This window comes from Pelophylax lessonae (genome assembly GCF_965119305.1).
Source record: "Pelophylax lessonae genome assembly, chromosome: 2".
Lineage (NCBI taxonomy): Eukaryota > Metazoa > Chordata > Amphibia > Anura > Ranidae > Pelophylax > Pelophylax lessonae.
Window position 1 is genome coordinate 358,695,589 of NC_138769.1, and position 23,789 is coordinate 358,719,377.

At 42.3% G+C, this 23,789-nt stretch overlaps 1 protein-coding gene and 1 long non-coding RNA gene across 2 annotated transcripts in view; both read left to right on the top strand.

Moving 5' to 3' along the window:
* MTFR1L (mitochondrial fission regulator 1 like) overlaps positions 1-18,764 on the top strand; it is a 37,581-nt gene extending 18,817 nt beyond the window's left edge. The window contains exons 3-6 of the mRNA XM_082246884.1: positions 11,822-11,931; positions 16,637-16,845; positions 17,501-17,807; positions 18,274-18,764. Of these exons, the coding sequence (XP_082103010.1) occupies positions 11,822-11,931; positions 16,637-16,845; positions 17,501-17,807; positions 18,274-18,385 (738 nt within the window). The 3' untranslated portion in view covers positions 18,386-18,764. The remainder of the gene's footprint in view (positions 1-11,821; positions 11,932-16,636; positions 16,846-17,500; positions 17,808-18,273) is intronic.
* Positions 18,765-22,261: 3,497 nt separating this feature from the next.
* LOC309547377 lies at positions 22,262-23,209 on the top strand. Its single transcript, XR_014224964.1, has 2 exons — positions 22,262-22,342; positions 22,393-23,209. It is a non-coding gene; the product is annotated as an uncharacterized lncRNA (long non-coding RNA).
* Positions 23,210-23,789: the final 580 nt, after the last annotated feature.

Below are 23,789 nucleotides of genomic sequence, written 5' to 3' on the forward strand. Positions count from 1 at the left end.
CAGTGCGTTTACATACGACCACCCATAGAGAAAAGTGTCCTGTGTCCGTGTCCGCTCTGCATAAGCAGAGCAGACACGGACAAGCCCTCCATCTGTTTAGCAGGGATCAGCTGTACAACAATCTATGTATCAGCAGACTGAGAGTGGTTTTCTGGGGTAGGTTAACTGAGTAGTTAACCCCTTACAGTAGTCACTACAGTGTTATTGAACAGAAACACACAGGGTTCACAGCATCTGTTGCATTTTGAGCTTTTTAAAAAGAAATGTCTGTATCACTCTGTGCCATACACAAACAGAGTTTACTCTTTGGTAGCTTTTGGTCAAACAGGGAAAAAGTTATTTTATTTTCTAATTAGAGCATTCAGAGTTTCCTTCAGTTTTGTTTATTGAAAGAAAAAAAAACAGTGGCAGAAAAGTCTTTAACCACTTTAGCCCCGGAAGGATTTTCCCCCTTTCTGACCAGGCCCTATTTTGCGATTCGGCACTGCGTTACTTTAGAGGACAATTGCGCGGTCGTGCGATGCTCTACCAAAATGAAATTGACGTCCTTTTTTTCCCATAAATAGAGCTTTCTTTTGGTGGTATTTGATCACCTGTGCAATATTTTTTTTTTTTTTTTTTTCGTGAATGCGGCGGACAGATCGGACCCCTAACTGGCATTTTTGACACACTTGGGGGTACCATTGACATTACTACAGTAATCAGTGCTAAAAATATGCACTGTTACTGTAATAATGACACTGGCAGGTAAGGGGTTAACATTGTGGGTGATCAAGGGGTTACATGTATGTCTACAGAGATCGCAGTTTCCGCTATGCTGAATCTGCTGATCTCTTCCTGCCTTTCACTGAGAAGAGCCGCCTGCTTTGTTTACATAAGCAGACAGGTCTTCTCACACTTTCCAAGACGATTGGGGGAGGAAGGCGGCAATCGCCGCCTCTCCTCCCCCCGGCCCGACTCTGAAACCACTTCCTCTCCAGTGACGTAGACCTATGTGGCTGGACCCAGGGGAGCCGCACTGCTGCAGTAATATTACGGTTAGGCTCCATGTACACGGGACGCTGGAAATGGCCGTTTAGGAGCATTTGGGCGTTTTTTTCAGAAGCCCCTGAACCCATCTACATTTTATCTTATCTGTCCATGTACACCAGGTCGTTTACAGTCATTTGCAGGCAGTTGCGTTCAGGGACTGTTTTTAGAACGCAATTATTTGCGTTCGAACGTGTGTTTCCCGGCGTTTCAAACGCACAACCCGTCCAAACGCGATGACCCGCGTTTAGCGTTCGCGTTTTTCCATTTTAAAGGGGAATAATTTTTTTTTACCTCCTAGGAACGCTTCTAAACGCGGGTACAAACGCGACCGAACGGACGTTTCAAACGTCCTAAAAATTCCAGCATTCAAAGGGACTTTTAACAACGTCCCGTGTACATGGAGCCTTAAAGTGATAGTAAAGTCGGGAGGATGGAGGCGAACATTCCCATGCAAGTTAAAGTAGAACTTCACTCTCTCAATCAACATTTGACTATTTTTAATCCTTGCTAGTGCTGCTAGCATTATTAAATAGGATATTTATCATATTTGCTTTTTTTACATTTCTTTTGTTACTTTCTGGTTTCCCTGCCTAGGCAAATGATATCCTACATCCCACAAGTCTTTAGGAGGGGAGGAGTAGCTTTCCCAGCTAAGCACACCCTCCTGCCTACATGCTTGAGCTAAGGGCAGATGGATTCCCAGGAGTAAATGCTACATGAAGCATCAGCCCTTATTCAAGATGGCCAAGACCAGAAATGCTAGGGGGCTGTTTTTCAAAGTTATTTCTCAGCAAAATAAAGCTTGGAGACGGGGATGGATGGGGGAGTTTGCTTTGAATATTACAAAATGAATTAAATAGTTTGTTTGGTTTATAGTGCTCAGATTGCAGTGCAGTTTTGCTTTAGGAGCATATTGTGCAAGTATGCATGGCATTCCTTTCACTTAATCCCAATCATTCCATTCAAGACTTCTGTAAAACGGAGTGGCCCTGAACACACTCACTCCTCTCGATCTTCCCATGCTTCTCTCCAATCAAGCAAAAACCCCATAGCTGGGTGGATCGCCAACCCAGCCTTGGAAACGGGAAAGTCATTTCTTCCACACTCATGGAAAGTAACAGATGGGGAGGAGTGATCCCCCAAGAGAAACAAAGCTCCCCATCAACATCCTGGAGCAATAAAACTAGCTAACTCAACCAACTGTTAATGGACCACCATGGACAGTAACCATGTTACATATGTAAAGTGAGGTAAATATTTACATTTACAGTGGGGAAATTAATGATTTGATCCCCTGCAGATTTTTTAAGTTTGAACACTTACAAAGAAATGAAGGGCCTATAATTTTTAGCATAGGTGTATTTTAAATGATAGTGACAGAACATCAACCAAAAATCTAGAAAACACACATGATACAAATGTTGTTATAAATTGAGTTGCAGTTCAGTGAGTAAAATAAGTATTTGATCCCCAAGCAAAACATGACTTCGTACTTGGTGGAGAAACCCTTGTTGGCAAGCACAGAGGTAAGTCATTTCTAATAGTTGGTTACCAGGTTTGCACACATCTCAGGGGATTTTGGGCTACTCTTCTTAGATTATCTCTAAAACCTTAAGGTTTCTGGCTGTCGCTTGGCAACTCAAAGTTTCAGCTCACTCCATAAATTTTCTATATGATTAAGGTCTGGAGACTGGCTAGGCCGCTACATGACCTTAATGTGCTTCTTCTTGAGCCACTCCTTTGTTGCCTTGGCGGTATGTTTTGGGTCATTGTCATGTTGGAAGACCCATTCACGACCCATCTTCAGTGTTCTGGCTGATTGAAGGTTCCAATCCAAGATTTTACGAGACACGGCCCTGACCATTGGCCCCTCAATGTGGCAAAGTCAGCCTGTACCTTAGCAGAGAAACTACCCTAAAACCTAATGTTTCCACCTCCGTTCTTGACTGTAGGGATGGTGTTCTTAGGGCCATATTCAGCATTCTTCTTCCTCCAAACACGGCGAGCCAAGTTGATGCCAAAGAGCTCAATTTTGGTCTCAATCCTTTAAATGTTCATTGGCAATCTTCAGGAGGGCCTGTACATGTGCCTTACTGAGGAAGGGAACCTCGCAAGTGCTGCAGGATTTCAATTCCTGGTGGGGTATTGTGGTACCAATGGTTTGTTTGGTAAATGTAGTCCTAACTGCCTTGAGATCATTCACAAGCTTCCTTCCGTGAAGTTCTGGGCTGATCCCTAACTTTCTCATGATCATCCTTGCCCCATGAAGCAAAATCTTGCATTGAGCTCCAGACTGAGGGCGATTGATGGTTATTTTGTATTTTTTCCATTTGTGAATAATCGCTCCAACTGTTGTCTCCTCACCAAGCTTCTTGCTTGATGGTCTTGTAGCCCATTCCAGCCTTGTGCAGGTCTAAGATCTTGTCCCTGACGTCCTTTGGCAGCTCTTTGGCCTTGCCCATGATGGTAAGGTTTGAATGGAAGAAAGAGATTCTGTGGACAAGCATCTTCTATACACAGAACGAGGAGTTGTTCGGAGCACCTTCTTAAGTTGACAGGACTAATCTGTGTACTACATGAGCACATACTGTAGCCAGTCTGTGGGAGCCAACATTGTTGGTTGGTAGGGGATCAAATCCTTATTTTACTCACTGAACTGCAAAGCAATTTATATTATAAATTATGTATATTTATATTATTTATTACTGATACAGTTAGTGAACATAAAAATATCTAAAAAAACAAAAAAGGGTTCAATCTCCTTTAAACTTGCCTGAAGCTGCATAAGTGACACTGCCAGCTTGAGTCTTCTCCTCTTAAACATAGAAACATAGAAACATAGAATGTGTCGGCAGATAAGAACCATTTGGCCCATCTAGTCTGCCCAATATATCTGAATCCTATGAATAGTCCCTGGCCCTATCTTATATGAAGGATAGCCTTATGCCTATCCCATGCATGCTTAAACTCCTTCACTGTATTTGCAGCTACCACTTCTGCAGGAAGGTTATTCCATGCATCCACTACTCTCTCAGTAAAGTAATACTTCCTCATATTACTTTTAAACCTTTGCCCCTCTAATTTAAAACTGTGTCCTCTTGTGGTAGTTTTTCTTCTTTTAAATATGCTCTCCTCCTTTACCGAGTTGATTCCCTTTATGTATTTAAAAGTTTCTATCATATCCCCTCTGTCTCTTCTTTCTTCCAAGCTATACATGTTAAGGTCCTTTAACCTTTCCTGGTAAGTTTTTTCCTGCAATCCATGTACTAGTTTAGTAGCTCTTCTCTGAACTCTCTCTAGAGTATCTATATCCTTCTGGAGATATGGCCTCCAGTACTGCGCACAATACTCCAAGTGAGGTCTCACCAGTGTTCTGTACAGCGGCATAAGCACTTCTCTCTTTCTACTGCTTATACCTCTCCCTATACATCCAAGCATTCTGCTGGCATTTCGTGCTGCTCTATTACATTGTCTTCCCACCTTTAAGTCTTCTGAAATAATTACTCCTAAATCCCTTTCCTCAGATACTGAGGTCAGGACTGTGTCAAATATTCTATATTCTGCCCTTGGGTTTTTACGCCCCAGGTGCATTATCTTGCACTTATCCACATTAAATTTCAGTTGCCAGAGTTCTGACCATTCTTCTAGTTTTCCTAAATCCTTTTCCATTTGGCGTTTCCCTCCAGGAACATCAACCCTGTTACATATCTTTGTGTCATCAGCAAAAAGACAAACCTTACCATCGAGGCCTTTTGCAATATCACTTATGAAGATATTAAACAAAATTGGTCCCAGTACAGATCCCTGAGATACCCCACTGGTAACATGACCTTGTTCTGAATGTTCTCCATTGACTACAACCCTCTGTTGTCTGTCACTCAGCCACTGCCTAATCCACTCAACAATATGGGAGTCCATGCTCAATGACTGCAGTTTATTGATGAGTCTTCTATGTGGGACAGTGTCAAAAGCCTTACTAAAATCTAGATATGCAATGTCTACTGCACCTCCACCGTCTATTATTTTAGTCACCCAGTCAAAAAAATCTAAGATTTGTTTGACATGATCTCCCTGAAGTAAACCCATGTTGTTTTTCATCTTGCAATCCATGGGATTTAAGATGTTCCACAATCCTATCCTTTAATAGGGTTTCCATTAATTTGCCTACTATTGATGTCAGACTCACTGGTCTATAGTTGCTCGATTCCTCCCTACTACCTTTCTTGTGAATGGGCACGACATTTGCCAATTTCCAATCTTCCGGGACGACTCCTGTTACTAAAGATTGGTTAAATAAATCTGTTAATGGTTTTGCCAGCTCACCGCTAAGCTCTTTTAATAATTTTGGGTGTATCTCATCAGGACCCTGTGACTTATTTGTCTTCACTTTAGACAGCAATCTTAGAACGTCTTCCTCTGTAAAGACACATGCATCAAACGATTCATTAGTCATCCTTTCAAGTGGAGGTCCTTCTCCTTTTTCTTCTGTAAAAACTGAACAGAAGTATTCATTAAGGCAGTCGGCTAGCCCTTTATTCTCTTCTACATACCTTCCGTCCTTTGTTTTTAATTTAGTTATTCCTTGTTTTAATTTCCTTTTTTCATTTATATATCTGAAGAATGTCTTATCCCCCTTTTTCATAGACTGAGCTAGTTTTTCTTCTGCCTGCGCTTTAGAAGTTCTTATAACTTGCTTGGCCTCTTTCTGCCTAATCCTTGTAGATTTCCTTATCTTCATTGCTCTGGGTTTTTTTATAATTACAAAATGCTAGCTTTTTATTTTTAATGATTTGGGCCACTTCTGCTGAGTACCACAGTGGTCTCTTCCTTTTTTTGCTTTTACTGACAAGTCTAATGCAATTTTCTGTTGCCTTCAATAATGCACCTTTTAAGTAGTCCCATTTCTCCTGGACTCCATGTAATCCGTACCAGTCTGAAAAGGACTCATTTATGACTAATTTCATTTTTGAAAAGTCTGTTTTTCTAAAATCTAAAACTTTTGTTTTTGTGTGGTGTGACTCTTTCACAGTTCTTATATTAAACCACACTGTCTGGTGATCACTGGATCCCAAGGTTTCGCCTACAATGACATCATATACCGGATCCCCATTTGTGAATACCAGATCCAAAATGGCCTCCCTCCGGGTTGGCTCCTCAACCACTTGTTGCAGAGACAACCCCAGTAGGGAATTTAGAATATCTGTACTCCTGGTAGAACTTTCTATTTTGGTTTTCCAGTTTATATCTGGAAGATTGAAATCTCCCATAATGATAACTTCTCCTTTCATTGTCATTTTAGCTATTTCTTCAACTAGTAGATCATCTAGTTCTTTGACTTGACCAGGTGGTCTATATATCACACCTACACGAGTTACTGCATGATTAGCAAACTGCAACGTAACCCAAACTGACTCTGTTTTCTTCACCAACTTGTATTAGGTTAGATTTAATGCTATCTTTCACATACAGGGCCACTCCTCCTCCTTTCTTGCCTTCTCTGTCTCTTCTGTATAAAGAGTACCCTGGTATGGTTATGTCCCAGTCATTTCTTTCATTAAACCATGTCTCCGTAACAGCCACTAAATCTACATTCTCAGATGCCATAATTGACCCAAGTTCTGTTTACTTCCTGGAGCTGTCCTAAATCGGGTACCCATGTCAGAGTCTGTAAGATGTGGACACATCCGATTGCTGGCAGGGTCCTCTTAGGGGAGAGAGAGGAGCACCACGCCAGCAACTCATTTTTTGCCTGGTGTAAACACAGGCTTTTCAGCCCCAGAGATTACTCTGAACCTTGTATTCTGGACTTTCTATAGGCAGGGCTTTCCAGAATTAAGTACTCCAAAAGGACAGGTATAAATAAACTATAGACTTTGCTTTGCCTTGTTCAATGTGGCTCATAGATCAATTTCCTATTACAGCGCCTGTCTTGGGATCTCAGTTTGGTTGAATTTGCTCTGCAGAAACGACACTTTGGACCCATTAGGGAACTCCCCTTGGGTTATCCCAAGGGGCCTTCTTGGTGGCTATCACATCTGTCAGGTGTGTTTCTAAATCAGTGGCTCTCTTGAGAACAGCCTTTCCGGAGTCTTCACAAGGATAAAGTGGTCTTGCGTCCAAGACTTTCTACCCAAGATGAGTTCAGTCTTCTATTTTAATGAGCACATTGTCCTTTCTCCTATGTGCGCTGCCCCAAAGCATCCCATAGAAATTGCTTTCTATTGTCTGGACATGGTCAGAGCCGTCAGGGTGTATCTGACAGCTGTGGCTTCTATCCGAAATACCTGAAAATTTGTATTGACAACAGGGTCTCCTAAAAAAAAGCCTGACTTCCAAGTCCACTTTTTCTAGGTGGTTAATATTATTTCTTGCGAGAGCCATATTGGTTGACGTTTCTTTGGGCTTTCTGACATCAAGCATCTGTTGCTCAGCTTTGTAAGGCAGACAACTTGTATTCGGGTTCATACTTTCTCCAAGTTTAACCAAGTGCATGTCAAGCCCTCAGTCTTTGGCTGCAAAGTACTTCAGCTGCATTCGGAGATGGGTCTTTGGCCCTTGGTTGTTTTGTTGGGCCTGTTGGCAATGTTCTGTGTGCCTTGTTGTTGCCCACCTTTTTGGTTGTTTTGCTTAGGGGCATCCCAGAATCTATGAATATCCAGCCCTTGTACTCTATGATTAAGAGAATAGGGATTTTGACTTGCCTGGTAATTCCATATATTGGAGTACCGTACAGGACACAACACCGGCTTGTCCCCACCTCTGTTCCTGTGTTAATCTGCAATGCTTGCTAAATAAAAAAAACCTGAGCGGTTGGGTTATGAGTATGCCCGTCAGTCACCTGAAGGTGGCAGTCTATAACCCAGGGTCTATGAATATTCAGCCTGTTTGCTGTACTTCAAACCAAATTAAGCGCTGTTTTATGCTGAAGGAGGAGGGTTGGAGAGAGTTCAGGCAGAGAAGGGACTCTAGGGAGTGAAGATCTGTTTTAACCGTTTCCTGGACGTCCCCACATACATTTACTGCAGCAGGGCAGCCTCTACGTGAAAAGAGTTGACACAGCGGAGGCTAATCAGCAGGTCTGGCAGACCAGCTGATAGTTCCCGAGGGAACTATGTAAATAAGGCAGATTGCCGCTCTGTGACAGGAGAAGACAGAGATCTTGTGTTTCTTCTAAGCAAAAGTCAACCCCTCCCCCCACACAGTTAGAAAGCACTCCCTATGGACACATTTAACCCTTAGATTGCTCCTGATGTTAACCCCTTTCCTGCCAGTGTCATTAGTACAGTTACAGTGCATATTATTTAGCACTGACTACTGTAGTAATGTCACTGGTCTCCTCAAAAGTGTCAGGTTTCCGATCTCTCTGCCGCAATGTCGCAGTCCCGCTAAAAATAGCTGATCTCCGCCATTACTAGTAAAAAATAAATAGAAATTACATGTCTATCCCATAGTTTGTAGACCCTATAACTTTTGTGCAAACTAATCAATATACTCTTATTGGGGTGTTTTTTTTTTTTTTTTTTTACCAAAAGTATGTAGCAGAACACATATATATTGGCCTAAATTGAAGAAGAAATCCTTGATTTTTTTTTTTTTTAATTGTGTTTTATAGCAGAAAGTAACATTTTTATTTTTTTTTTTTTTTTCAAAATTGTCAGGCTTTTTTGTTTATAGCGCAGAAAATAAGAACCGCAGAGGTTATCCAATACCACCAAAATAAAGAGAAAAGGACATCAATTTTATTTATGTACAGTGTTGCACCACTGCACATTTTTCAGTAACTTCTTCTGGACCACCTGCTGCCTTTTTTACTGCGGCAGGGCGGCCCTCCTGCGCAAACCGATGTAGACCTACATTGGTCATGCGCCTGCACCTAGGGGGTGAGCGTGCGTGGGTGTCAGGCGGCTCCGATTGCTGTCTGACACCCACAAACGCTCCCCGCTGAGAGAGAATGGTCAGCTGTTGTAAACACAGCTGACCGTTCTTCTCCCTGGAATGATCACAGAGCCCCTGTGATCAGGGCCGGCGCCACCTATAGGCGAGATAGGCACTGGCCTAGAGCGCACACCAGTCAGGGGCGCTGCCAGGGCTGAAACTAGAGGGCAGGCAGTCACTCGTCCATTCTGAAACTGGGGGTGGGGGGGGGGCGCCTGCTGTCCGTTCCGCCACTGTGGGATGGGGAGGGGGGGGGGGCGTCTGCCGTCCGCTCGCCGCCTGCTTACTCACTGCTGCGCTGGGGAGGCTGAGCACTGTCAGTGCCCATTCTCTCAAAAGAGAAGCCGTGGAGCCTGTACGGAGGAGGAAACTGAAGGACAAAGTCAGCTGACAACCAATAGCGGTAAGGGGGAGGAGCTCTGCGTGGAGTCCCAAATTATCAGAGCCACCATTAGAGGCACAGGAAGAGATGAATGAGGAATCCATCGGCTGACATAGTGAGTAATCACCAGGCCCTCCACCACAGGTCTCATCCCCCATCTCCCCTGCCTGGGGGGGTGATAGGAGGGGGGGGGATAGGGATGAGATCTGTGGTGGGGGATGGCACTGCCACTGATCTCATCCCTATTCCCCCCCCCCCTCCATCCCTGCTGTCCCTCATCCCACCCCGTCCATCCCTGCTTCCACTCATCCCACCCCATCCATCCCTGCTGTCCCTCATCCCACCCCATCCATCCCTGCTTCCACTCATCCCACCCCATCCATCCCTGCTGTCCCTCATCCCATCCCATCCCTGCTGTCCCTCATCCCATCCCATCCATCCCTGCTGCCACTCATCCCACCCCATCCATCCCTGCTGTCCCTTATCCCACCCCATCCATCCCTGCTGTCCCTCATCCCACCCCATCCATCCCTGCTGCCACTCATCCCACCCCATTCCATACCTGCTTCCACTCATCCCATCCCTGCTGTCCCTCATCCCACCCCATCCATCCCTGCTTCCACTCATCCCACCCCATCCATCCCTGCTGTCCCTCATCCCATCCATCCCTGCTGTCCCTCATCCCACCCCATCCATCCCTGCTGTCCCTCATCCCACCCCATCCATCCCTGCTGTCCCTCATCCCACCCCATCCATCCCTGCTGCCACTCATCCCACCCCATTCCATACCTGCTTCCACTCATCCCATCCCTGCTGTCCCTCATCTCACCCCATCCCATCCCTGCTGTCCCTCATCCCACCCCATCCCATCCCTGCTGTCCCTCATCCCACCCCATCCATCCCTGCTGTCCCTCATCCCATCCCATCCCTGCTGCCACTTATCCCATCCCCTCCCCCCCACCTCTGCCACTCATCCCATCACCGCTGCCACCTATCCCTTCCACCACCACCGCTGCCACTCATCACATCACAATGCCCACCACTGATCCAATTCCCCCCTCCCCCACCACTTCTGCCATTAATACCACATCCCCCCACCACCGCTGCCACTAATCCAATTCTGCCCCCCCCCCCCACCACTTCTACCATTAATACCATCCCCCCACCACCGCTGCCACTGATCCAATTCCCCCCTCCCCCACCACTTCTACCATTAATACCATCCCCCCCACCACAGCTGCCACTCATCCCAACCCACCACCGCCACTGCCATTAAGCCGGGGGGGGGGGGGGGGGGCGGAAAAATGAAGTTTCGCCTAGGGTGTCAAAAATCCTTGCACCAGCCCCTGCCTGTGATCCTTCTATATAGGATGTCAGGTCTTTATGATGATTTCACAAGCCACGCCCCCCCCCCCCCCCCAGTTACAATCACTCCCCTAGGCTCACATTTAACCCCTTGATCACCCACAATGTTAACCCCTTCCCTGCCAGTGCCATTATTACAGTAACAGTGCATATTTTTTGTATTACTGTAGTAATGTCACTGGTTCCCCCCAAAAGTGTAAAAAATGTCAGGGGTTTGATCTGTCTGCCGCAATGTCGCATTCTCGCTAAAAATCGCAGATCGCCGCCATTACTAATTTAAAAAAAATAAAAATGACATAAATCATTCCCGTAGTTAATAGACGCAATAACAAGCCAATCAAAATACGCTTATTGCGATATTCTTTGAAAGAAAAAAAATGTAGCAGAAAACAAAAGAGCCTAAAATGTTAAATTTTTAGATTTTTATATATTTTTTTTTTTTGTGAATGTTGTATAGCAGAAAGTGAAATATAAATATAAATAAATATATAAATATATATATATATATATATATATATATATATATATATATATATATATATATATATATATATATATATATATATATATATATATATATATATATATATATATATATATAATATTATTATGTATTTATTTAGAATTCTCCCTCCCTTTTTTTTTTTTTTATAGCGCAAAAAAAATAAAAATAGCAGAGGTGATCAAATACCACCAAAAGAAAGCTCTATTTGTGGGGGAAAGAAAAGGACATCAATTTCATTTGGGTACAGCGTCCCACGACTGCGCAATTGTCCGTTAAAGTAATGCAGTGCCGAATCGCAAAATATGGCCTGGTCATTAAGGGGGAAAATCTTCCGGTCCAGAAGTGGTTAAAGTACCGCAGTGCCGTATTGCAAAAAATGGCCTGGTCATGAAGGGGGGGGGGGGGGTAAACCATCTGGGGTTGAAGTGGTTAAAGGGTTAGTGTTATGTTCCTGCACCTTTAACACTGCTGACAATGGCAGCTTCCATATTTCTATCCTGACCGGTCCCAAAGATATTAAAAAATTCTAGTGAATTTTTTTTTTTTTTGTGAATTATTTTATTTATTTATGTTTACTTGATTTGGTGTGTCTTTTTCTGTAGGCTCTTCCAAGCACCTCTGACTTGTGTTTCAGTGATGCGCCTTTTGTGCCCACTTTGGCTGATATTAAATGGATTGCAGCAGATGATGATGAAACCTATGCGCGAGTCAGGTATTTATCATTCTTTTATTTTTAAATGAAGGCACAATATTATATTTCAAGTGTGTCATAAACATTTATGCTAAAACATTTATTAAAAAAATAAACTCATATTATCAGATGTTAGAACGTAATAGAATTTCTAAAGTAAGAGCTCAACAGTTTTTTTCCTTTTAGATCATCCTGTACATACGGAATTTGGAATTAATGTAGATGTGTGCAATCATGTGCATAATTGAGGGGGTGGGGCTTTAAGTACTCTAATTGGAGACATTGGAGGTCATTTGAGGGGTGGAACCCCTCGCTAAGGGGATGTGCATGGACACATTAAAGTGCACCATAGAAGCGCTCAGATGTCTATATAGTGTATATAGCCACTGGATAACAGGATAACATCTTGTATATAGCCAGTAAGCTTAAAGTAAGCAAACTCATGGCTACAATTGCAGCTGTAAATTTCTTTACATGCCAGAGATATATATATTTGTTACCTTAACCCACAGTAAAAGGGTTACAACAAAGTGCAACTATCCTCTTTACCCCTGACCTAACCTAACCCTCCCACTCTGTTAATTGATACTAGCCTGGCTCTGATGGCTACATCGCTGCTGTTTGTTTACATCCAGTGTTGCAAGTCTTCTCTGTCCTGGCCATGCCAGTAGAGTACTGCCCCTTGGACTTCAATGGAGCTTTGTCTTGAGGTCAGAGACGGTTACATAGAAGTTTGTGGGGTGGGTTATTTTAGGTCATGGGTGGGGGGCAAGGATAAGTGCACTTAGTTTTACACTGCACTAATCCTTTTAAATAAGCCTTTGACTAGATTTGCTTGTGTTATGCTTTTGTGTTTATGTACTTAATGTAGAATATAAGCACAACTGAGGAATTGACACATCATTATATATGTTTCTCTTTCGTTCATTGACAGCCATAGCTCCTGATTCTTCTTAACTATTGGGTTGTACTGCCCCCCTACAGGAGTATGACACTAGGCAGGAAAAAGCTTGACTACGCCTATGGGCAGTCCCAGGGGGTATACACCCACTCCCAATTTTTTTTTTCTGCCTAGTCAGGAGTAAGGACCTAGTTTCTTGCTGGGATCTCTGGTCCTAGGGATAATTGTATGTATTTTTTTTTTTTTTCTTTTTAAATGGAATTTTTTTTTATCTCTGTTATTTTTGTTCCTGTGAGAATTTACAATTAATTGCCGGACTGGGCGACAGACTGGATAATCTAGATCCAGTGGGTCCCCCCAGTCTGGCCAGCGTGCGCATACAGACTGCAGTTCTGTGTTAGGAGCCGCGACATAGCTCCACTGGACAGAGGCTGGCCTGTGAGATAAACGTCTCGCGAGGACGCACACGACCTGGCCTCGGCCTGAGTCGCAGCGTTCCTCTTGGCTGACAACACCCACATCACGATGGAGTGGTGACCACCCTGTTCCTGGTATGGTAATTAGCTACCCCCCCCCCTCTACTCCTGGAGGTTTTTGGGGTGGACGTGGCCCCTCCCTGGGACAATGGGACCCCCGGGTCCCCCTCCAAAATTTTGGTAGTCACTGTGGGTCTTTCGCCCCCCCCCGGTGATGTTATGAGCTGCCAGCTGCCACATGCTCTTAAAGGGGGCTGGTTCGAGTTGCTGCTGGCCGGGTTGCTGACCAGGTTTTCCTAGTTGGGGGGGTGGCCCCAGTGCGTTTTTAGCTGAAGCCCCCACTCTTCCTTTGGTCATCTGCCAGGCTGGGATCCGTGCACTTGCAGCTGGGCCTCCACAGAAATTTAGGCCGTGGCCTGCTAGGCCATTTGGTCAGCTTGGGGCCTCCCTTGGAAAGGGTGGCGCTGTGGGGGTGCTTCATTTTTTAATGACAGCCTTGCCGCCATTATTGTGTGGGTGCTTTTAGTGCTGAAGGACCATCAGGAGGGCTCAGAGGGTGACCCTCTTGTTGTTGTGGTTTTTTTTTTTTTTTTGCAGGGTCCAGTAGGTGGTCCATTTGTGGGCCCTTGGTCGGAGTCCCCTTTGTGGATCATAGTTGGCGGCCTCCCTTGATTTTGTTTTCCGGGTGAACTTGGTATATGGCAACCCTACTGGGTCTGCGTCCACATACCCTGAGTGCTCAGATAGTGAGGATGATTCCTCTGCTTCTCTAGACGCACATGAAAAAGCGCTGGTGGATGCACTGATTGTGTCAGTGCGTAAAAATGGAGGATGTGACTGTTGCTGCGTTGGAGGAGCCGGTCCCTTTTGGCACCCACAGGCCCTTCAAAGCGGCAAAGGTTGTTCCTCTTTCCCGCTTACTTTGACAACATTGTCACAAAACAGTGGGGTTGTCCTAAACGCACTCTTGTGGTCCCTAAGCGTTTTGCTAAGCGGTATCCTAATTAGGATTCCCTGCCTTAAAAGTGGACAGTCCCACCTGTGGTGGACTCGCCGGTTTCCAGGTTAAAACAAGCTACCTTTTTATTCTGGTTGAGGAGTCCTCAGCCTTTAAAGATCTGGCTGATAGGAGGGCAGAGGCTCTGGCCTGCCATATGTTCTCTGTGGCTGGTTTGGCACTTAGGCCGGTATTTACTATTGCCCTGGTGTTGCAAACTCTGACCGAGTGGGCTAAACTTTTATGCCGCGACCTGGAGGGGGAAACCGTTTCCCCCATGCCTTTTGCGGCAAATCAGTTAGTCCAGGGGCTACAGTTTATTTGTAATGCCTCTTTGGATGCGGCTCCTTTTGAATTGTAGGCTGTCTGTGTCAGCAGTGGTCCTTCAGCGTATAATCTGGCTGAAATGCTGGTCTGCTGATGGCCTAAAGATGTGATCAGGGGGTCCGGACTCTGGCACAGACCAGACTGCCGATTAATGTTCTGGAACTCCAAGCAATCAGCTTTTGTCTGGCTTATTGGACAATTTTGTCTTCAGGGGTGTCCAGTACCAATTCATTTGGACAATGCCACGGCCGTGGTCTGTGTCTATCACCTAGGAGGCGCAAGTAGTGTCCTAGCGGCTCGGTAAGTAGCCGGCATTCTAATGTGGGCTGACCGATCCATCCCTCCCAAATTTTTGCCACGACTCCTGTGCGGGATCAAAGCAGAAGGGATTTTGTCCAGACTGACGTCGCCGGTCTTGGTACGGCTGGTCGCCGATGCTCCTTGGGGACTTCCTCTCAGGAAGGATCTGCTGTCCCAAGAACCAATCTTCTATCCTGCTTTACATTTGCTGGCTTTGACTGCTTGGCTGTTGAACGCCAGGTGCTGAAGGATGGAGGTTTGTCTGAGTTGGTGATCCCTATGCTGTTGAAAGCTAGGAAATCTACTTCTAGGAAGATCTACCATCGTACGTGGAAGAGGTACATTGAATGGTTTGAGTCTCTTTGGGTTCATCCTCGCTCCTTCTCGGTGGGTCAGTTCTTGACCTTCCTTCAATGGGGGTTTGAACAGAAATTGGCCTGGAGTACCATCAAGGGCCAGGTATCGGCTTTGGTGGTCTTTTTCCAACAACCTTTGGCCTGGTGTGTACTTTTTTTTTTTTTTTTTTATCTTTTTTTTTTTTTTCTTCAGGGTGTCCGATATTTATTTATTTATTTATTTATTTATTATTTATATGTGGGCTCTGTTGCCGCCCTAGGATTTTTAATGTGGTGCTTTCAGCTCTACAGTAGCCACCCTTTGAAAATGTTTGGGAGGTTTTCCTGCTTGCGTTGCCCCGGAAGGTGGCCTTTTTTTGGTGGTTATCACCTCTGCGCGCAGGGTGTCTAATCTGGCGGCGTTATCCTGTCGTTAACCTTATTGGTGATTCACAAGGATAAGGCGGTGCGTTGCCCCTGTTCGTCATTCCTTCCTAAGGTGGTCTCTGACTGTCATTTGAATGAAGACATTGTGTTGTCTTCCCTGTGTCCCAGCCTAAACATCCAAAGGAAATTTCTTTGCATGCCTTGGATGTGGTCTGGGCAATTGGGGTGTACCTGGCAGCTACGAAGTCTTGTAGGGACTCTCTATTTGTGCTCATGGACGGACCTCACAAAGGTCCGCTTCTTCTGCGACCCTTTCCTGATGGATCAGACAGACGGTGGTTCTGGCCTATTGCATTAGGGGTCAGATTCTTCTTTTCCATGTCAAGGAGCACTTTACTAGGGCGCTTAGTGTCTCCTGGGATTTCCGTCATCAAGCGCAAGTGATGCAGGTTTGAAAGTCAGCCACCTGGTCCTCTGTGCACACTTTTACAAAATGTTTATAAAGTTAATGAGTTGGCATCTGCGGATGCTTCTGCTGGCTGCTGTTTAGAGGACCTGGTCCTCTTTGAGGATGTATTTGGTTTTTTTTTGTTTTTTTTTTTATTTTTTTCAGGCGAGCTACAGTTGTTTGTTTGAGCTCCATGTTACCTGGTTGGCTATGGTTAGCCTTGAGAATTTTTTTCTGCTGTTTCCCACCCCTCATGTTTGACACTGCTTTGGGACGTCCCAATGGTTAAGAATCAGCTGTGTACGTTAACTTAACATCAGAGAAATGGATTTTACGGTAAGTGGGGGCAAAAGAAAAAAAAAAAAAAGTTTAAATTAAAAAATAATTTATATATATAATACAGTGTCTGGCCCAAGTTCTGTCTGATTTAAGTAAGCATTGTCTTTGCACAGCTCTCAGTTGCAGGATTGCCTGCTTCTGTTTTTTCTATTAGGTATTGTGGATTATTTGGTGCAAAATATTTATCTTTTTTTTTTTTTCCTTTTGGGTATGTAGGAGTGACAGTAGACCCCTGAAGCACAAATGGAGGCCAAGCCCACTTCTAGTCATGCATAGAAATTCATCCGTCCCCAATCTGAAACTGAAAGAGGAGAAAATGTTTTCTTTGAAGAAACCAAGCACATCTTTAAACAGATCTACAGACTTGCAAGATGAGCTGAGCCTCCTAAGAACTCAAATTGCTAGACTTGTTGCTGGAAATGCAGGTATCGTTAAGCAACACCCTTTACAGTAATCCTCAGGAGCCAGGCTTACATTTAGTAGACCCAGTGTAATATTTTACTAACATTTTCCTTTTCAGGTTTGTAGTGTGTGTGTAATTATCCAGCTGATGTGGAGGATAAGTACCTTGTGTAGTGCTTAAAGTTTATGTGCAGCTACTGGTTTGGCAGTATAAACCCCATCACTGAAGTTTGAACAAGTTTCAACTTTTTTATGTTAAAGTCAAAAGTTGCTTTCCATCTTTTGAATATTGCAACGATCAAATAATACCTGGTAATCCTGCCATGAAGGTTCCTGTTCAGGTTATGGGTAACAACATTCTCCTAATTGTGCTCCTGCGTTGTCACCCCATACCCTTAAATGCCTGAACCTTTATGGCAGGATTACCAGGTATTATTTTTATGAATTCTGCTGTTTTTGAAATGATGCAAAGCAAGTGTAGACTTGTACATTACAGGTTTAACGGGCCAAAAAGGCCCTTTCGTAGAGCCTAAAGATGAAAATGCTCTTGAATATAGTACGAATATGGGCAGGGTACTTTTTTTTTTTTTTTTTAATTTTCTCAAATTGTACCCAGTTGTTGCTGGGCACACAAAACATTGAATTCTTGATACTAATATTTGACTTCTTGTCTTTCAGCAACTTCAGGCTCAACAGAATCTTTACCTGGCAACTTAGATACAAGTACTCCTCCTTTTGCTGATTATGCACCCACTTTTCAGTCAACCACATCATTTGTAATTAGTGACATTACCGAGGAAGATGAGCTGGATGTGTCAGAATATTCCACTTCTTCAATAATGGAATCTTCGTTTACTCACCAGCGGCAAATAGAGGCTAACATGTCTGATGATGAAGACTCCGTTTGCCTCTCAAAGTCCAACAGTTTTGCAGATATGATGGGAATTCTGAAGGATATTCACAAAATGAAAGCTAGCAGAGATTGGTAAATTCTATCAGCCATTTATTCGCATTAATGAAGTGGCAGCAGCCTTGCTCAGACTTGGCAAATTTCGAGAAAACAGCCAGAGTTTTCATCTTCTGAAAGGGCTCTCCCTTAAATGACTGTAAAAAAACAAGGTAGTCAGTCCCTTCTAAAAATATGCCTTGCCTATTGGCAGGCATTGAAGGAACAAAAAAAACCTTTTTATTTAGGTTTAGTTGTCTGATAATATTGGAGGAATGCTTTTCTGGTGGTATTGCTAGTAGTTTAAATGCAAGCCATTTCATTATTTGAGCTTGAACCCCCTTGAATTGACAATGTGAGGAAGTGGTCCTGTGAAAAATTTGGTGCAGAGAATGTACAAGAAGACTCTGTTAGACAGCTTTATCCATCATTACAGCAAATGTTTATACTGTATTTGAGTCGTTTAGCTATGTTTAAAGTAATACTTGTTCTATGTTTTTTGTAGGTCTAATAGAAACCTGTGTCTGCACAAAGAAGAAGATCCCATCAATCTGATTTCAGAGGTCCTGAGGCAAAAGTTTGCACTTTGTGATCACGATGACAGGAAGAACATTTAATCAAGTTAAATTATTTTTCTTCATGTAGTAAAATTCCATAAAGGTCACTTATTTTGTTATAAAAAGAGGGCAAAAGTTCAAATTATTTTTGTTGTGTTTTATTACATTGAAATGGGCTTGGTATATCGAAGATAAACCACTTGAGCAGGTTTTTGTCTATCAACCGATGGCTGTTACATATAGGTCACTAGTACACAGGGATATGCTAAATAGCCAGTAGTTATAACTACAGATTTATAAACGGCTAAAGAAAAGCCAGTGACTGACGTCCTGTGCTGCGAATGTAAATCCTAATTATGCCATTTTACACACTTTTTAAATGCTCTATTTTAAATCTAGGCATAAATAATTTCCATTAGCTTCAGTTAAGCACGTAAAATGTTTAAAATTCTCTTGCCTTGGCATTTTACAGCAAGTTCTAAATACCATAAGACGGCATTCAAGACTGGTTGTTATGATCTGAAATTCCTATTATAGGATTAATTCATACTGTAGACTTCATTCATTTGGCAGTCTTTAGATGTTAGATGGATTGAAGCTGCAACTAGCTGCTGTAAGAGAGAACTTCTGTTCATCAGTTTTGAAATTCTTTATAACAGTTTATCTCAAGAGAGACATTTTTGTTGCCCCTGGCACACAGGAGCTTTGCTGAGCATATTCTCTGGGTGCTTATGTGAATGCTAGAGAACTTCAACATCAGTCTGTTAAGATATGTGTGCCCCAAAACAAACGGCTATAAAATTGCACCAATGTTACACATGTTTTCAATAGGCTGTCTTATTTTCTTTTCTAAAATATAGTTTTTATTTAGAATATATTTAACCCTTAACTTAAACTTCAATGGGGGTTATTTGGGATTCTCATAGACAGCCGGATTATTTAAAGCAATGTTTCCTGGTCGTCTTTAGAAAGAGGTACCCTCTTGCATTTGAGTTAGTATATCTGTCTCTTGCTGGAGATAATTGAGGAAGGTTGTAGAGAGAAACAGTAGTAAATACATTATTTTTTGAGCTGTAATTATTTGTACACCTGGCGCTATATATATATATATATATATATATATATATATATACACACACATAATGTGTGACTGACACACACACCACATGCTTGCTAGTCAACCTCTTTAATTGATGTGGTTAGTTTATGCTATTGTATTTGCTTTGACCCTCCCCAATATTTGCAATATTTTCCATCCTATTGGCCCTTCTATTTTTTATTTCTTTATTGGTTTCCTGGGCAGCTGTAGATAGGTCTTTGAGTGAGTGACATGCGACAATGGCCTTTTAAGGAAATGGTAATGAAATGTATAGGCTGCCATTACTTTCCACCTCCTTGAAATCCTAGTTATTCATGTGAGTTCATGACACGGAAAGCACCAAAGCAGTGAGATGAAATTGAGGGAACTGATTATTTATTTTTTTCTCAGAGGGAATGGTCCGCTATGGCAATTCTTTACTTGTAAACTAGTCATTTTACTAGTTTAGGTTTCTTTTAAGGCTCAGTGCAATGGGTGTTGTTTTTGACATGGCATTTGGAACACGTCAAGCACAGGTCAAGCTAAATCCCAAGATGATTAATGCCCAATACACACAATGAGAAAATCAGACAAAAAAATACCACTTTCGAAGCTATCATACAATGATTTTAAGTACACCGCTTTCCAGAGCCAATCCTGATTGTTCACCTGAAATTATCCGTTGGGACAAAAACGAAAATGGTTTTTGTACAATACCAGAATGAACAATTTTCGTTTTGATTATTATGGTATTTGTACAAAAAAAAAAGACCATGCTTGCTTGGAAATGAAATAATACATTACAATACAACACATTACATCACTTCCGAAGTTGTATTCTGTCATATGAGAATTTTCGTAACTTTATTAACCACTTTATTTTCAATATGAGACTAGCACACAAAACAAAAAACGGATGATCATTCGTCTGATATACTCATCGTGTGTATGAGGCTTAAACATTACACACAACCATTCAGAGACAGTGTTTGGCCTGTTCTGAAGTGTGCTGCATTTCATTGGATCCAGCATGCCCTTTGAAGGTACAATTTAAACTATAGGCAAAGCAGGTCAAATGCAGCCTTTTCTGGTCAAATGCATGTCCATTAGAATGCAGCTGCATACATTAGAATAAAAAACACAACATTTGACTAGAATGACCATCACCTTGAACTCTTAAGACGCCAGTTTATATGGGAAAGGTATGTTTTTGTTGATTATGGAACAAATTGGAAAGCTGTTACAACATAAGCAGTATATTCTTATTTGCTGTTTGGAAGGGCAGGTTTACTGAAAACATCTTTCAGATTTGCTTGGATGCTAGCAGATTTAATGCCACTTAGGACTTGAGAATTCTTTGTGCAGGTGTTCTGCATTTTCTAGTTTCACCTATTTTGAATCATTCTTTATTGTTAAAGTGTTCTTTATCATATCAGATTGTTTATTTCATGCCAGAAATAATTCCACATCAGCGACATTTCTAATCGACTGGTGGCAATCAGTTGAAAAATAAAATGCCAAGGATTCATATATGTTTTTAATTAAAAATCGAAATATTTCTGTATAATACAAATGACCATGGTAAAATACAAAGACCTTGTATACATAGACTTCTTTCTTTCCTCCTTATATATTCAGTCATGCTAGTCTGCTTCAACACTAATCCATATTCCATCCTCTTGTTGGATGCAAAGACCTTTCCAAGTACATACTCCACCATCCAAAATTACAAATCTGTTACCCTTTTGCCTAATCCAAATGCCAGCTTGTCTAGTTTGTTCATCAGCATTAGTGAGCTGATGTGGTACGATCCGAGGAAAATGTATGTAAATATTTCCTCACAGGAAGTTCTCTGTAGGAAATTAGGTGTGCATTAGGGCAGTTCTGACAGCACCTAATTCAACTTCACTCTTGCTTTTTGTTTTAAGCCATTTTCTTGTTTAAATAAATGTAGCTGTCAACAAATAAGAAATGCAGCTCTTGCTTTTACATTTATTGCTTTCTTTACCATTATGACACGTTTATACTTTAACCACACAACGACCGCCCACCGCAGCAGTCGCTGCTGGGCAAAGTGACGTTTACTCGCTCAGCCGCCTGTGGGGGGGGGCAAACGCGCGCCTGCTCGTTCACTGAGATCCCCGCACGAGTGACCGGTGGCTCTGATGTCCGCCAGTGACTCACGATCTCCCGCAGGAGAGGGAGAAAGGCTGACGGCTGATGTAAACACAGCCGTCTGTCTTTCTCTCTGATGTAAGTGCAGAGACTACACGATCCTGCTATATAGGATCGCATGTCTCTGTGGTTACATCACAAGCCACGCCCCCCCCCCCCCCCCCCAGTTAGAATCATGCCCCTATGTATACATTTAACCCACTGATCACCAATAAAGTTAACCCCTTCCCTGCCAGTGTCATTTTTACAGTAACAGTGCATATTTATAGCACTGATTACTGTAGTAATGTCACTGGTACTCCCAAAAGTGTCAAAAATGTCAGTCAGGGGTCCGATCTGTCCGCCGCAATGTCGCAGTCCCGCAAAAAAAAAATCGCAGATCGCCGCCATTTCTAGTAAAAAAAAAAAAAAAACAATAAAAATGACATAAATCTTTCCCGTAGTTGGTAAACACAATGACATTTGCGCAAACCAATCAAAATACGCTTATTGCGATTTTTTTTTTTTTAACCAAACATCTGTAGCAGAAAACAAATTGGCCTAAAATGTTAAATTTTTGATTTTTACATTTTTCTTTTTTTTTTTTCAAAATTGTCGCTCTATTTTTGTTTATAGCGCAAAAAATAAAAATCGCAAAATAGGGCCTGGACTTTGAGCAGCCAAATCGTCCAGGGCTTAAGTGGTTAAAGTGCTTGGAATCCATATTTGAATAATGAACACTGGTACATGAGTGTTTGGGTTAAACTACCCATCATTTTTCAAAGGTTCACTGCTTTTATTCAGTCCAAACGACTGATTTCCAGTGCACTTGTAGCTCTTCCACTGCTTGTTTGATTGCAGCAACAAACAATATTGTATGTGCTACAGTCTTGGGTTTGATGCGTCATATTGTGTGCACTAAAACTCAATGCTCAACTGTAATGCTTAACAAGCCTTTATAAATTTACAAAGCAAAGTTATATTAAACAGGAAAACAGTATTTTGATAGCTTTCATTGAAAATTAAAGTGCAAAAAAATGCAGCCTGTTACACCCAGACTTAAACTTATTTAATTTTTAAAGTTAAGTGTTTGCTAATATTGCAGCATGTACTTCTGTATAATTTCATTTGGCACTATGTTTTTCATGAAGGTTTGCCATCCCATTATACAGCCCAATGTTACCTTTTGTAAGTGTGTGCGTGTCTTTTTATGTACCTCACAAATGTGTTTAATTTAGAATATATTATGCTGTGTACTTATTTTATATTGAATTCAGATGAAGATATGTGCATTTTACCTAACTCAGGCTATATATGAATATTCTTGCTTTGTCAACCAGAGGAACCTGCCTGTTCTGTGTTTATTCAGTAAGGTAAAGTGCAGTAACCCATAGCAGCCAATCGGGACCAAACATTTGCTGATCTAAAATCTGATTAGTTGCTATTGGTTAGTGCATGTCACCATTATTGTTTGCACTGCTTTATTATATAAGCCTTTTATGGTCTATAGTGCTGGAGGCAGCATGGATTATGAGCTATTAAAATACTACTTTGCCATCTAGTGTGGCTTATATGAAGACTTTTTACATGCTACTGTTACATAAATAGGTGCTGTACAGAATACTTATTTGAAATAAACAACATTTTCAAACGAATGAGTGAGTTCTTTATCATTTTGGACATCTGTGTTGAATGTATTTATCAGAGCGCTGCAACTGATACCTCTACAATGGATGGGGACACCGGTTCTGTTGACAACTTGGAGGATTTCACTTCTTAGGGATTTTCTCTTAATTCCTATTGTGTCTCTGGGGCAGAAAGTAAAGAGAAATCTCCCCAGTGGGCCAAAAAACCTGACAGGGGTTTTTACCCATTCCCTTCTTGATCCAAAACCCTAAAGGAAAATAAAATGGCTTAGATAGGACCGACTAAAATGGACTGTACTATCTAACCATTTTCTTCATCAAGAGACACAGGAACACTGTGTTATACTTGTACATTTCAGAGGATTTGGCCACTAGGAAATAAAAAAAAATGAAAAAAATTGTTGATTGTCCAAGTATGTCTTCCACTCCATGGTGCTACCATTTTTTTTAACTTGGTTGTGCAGCTATCTGCTTTCGCTGATCCTCGGCACTGCTCTAGAGGTTGTAACTGGAACCTGCTGGACTGAGGATTGTGGGCACTGGGCTCTGTTAATCATGTTCTCAAGACACATAGGTGTTGATTTAC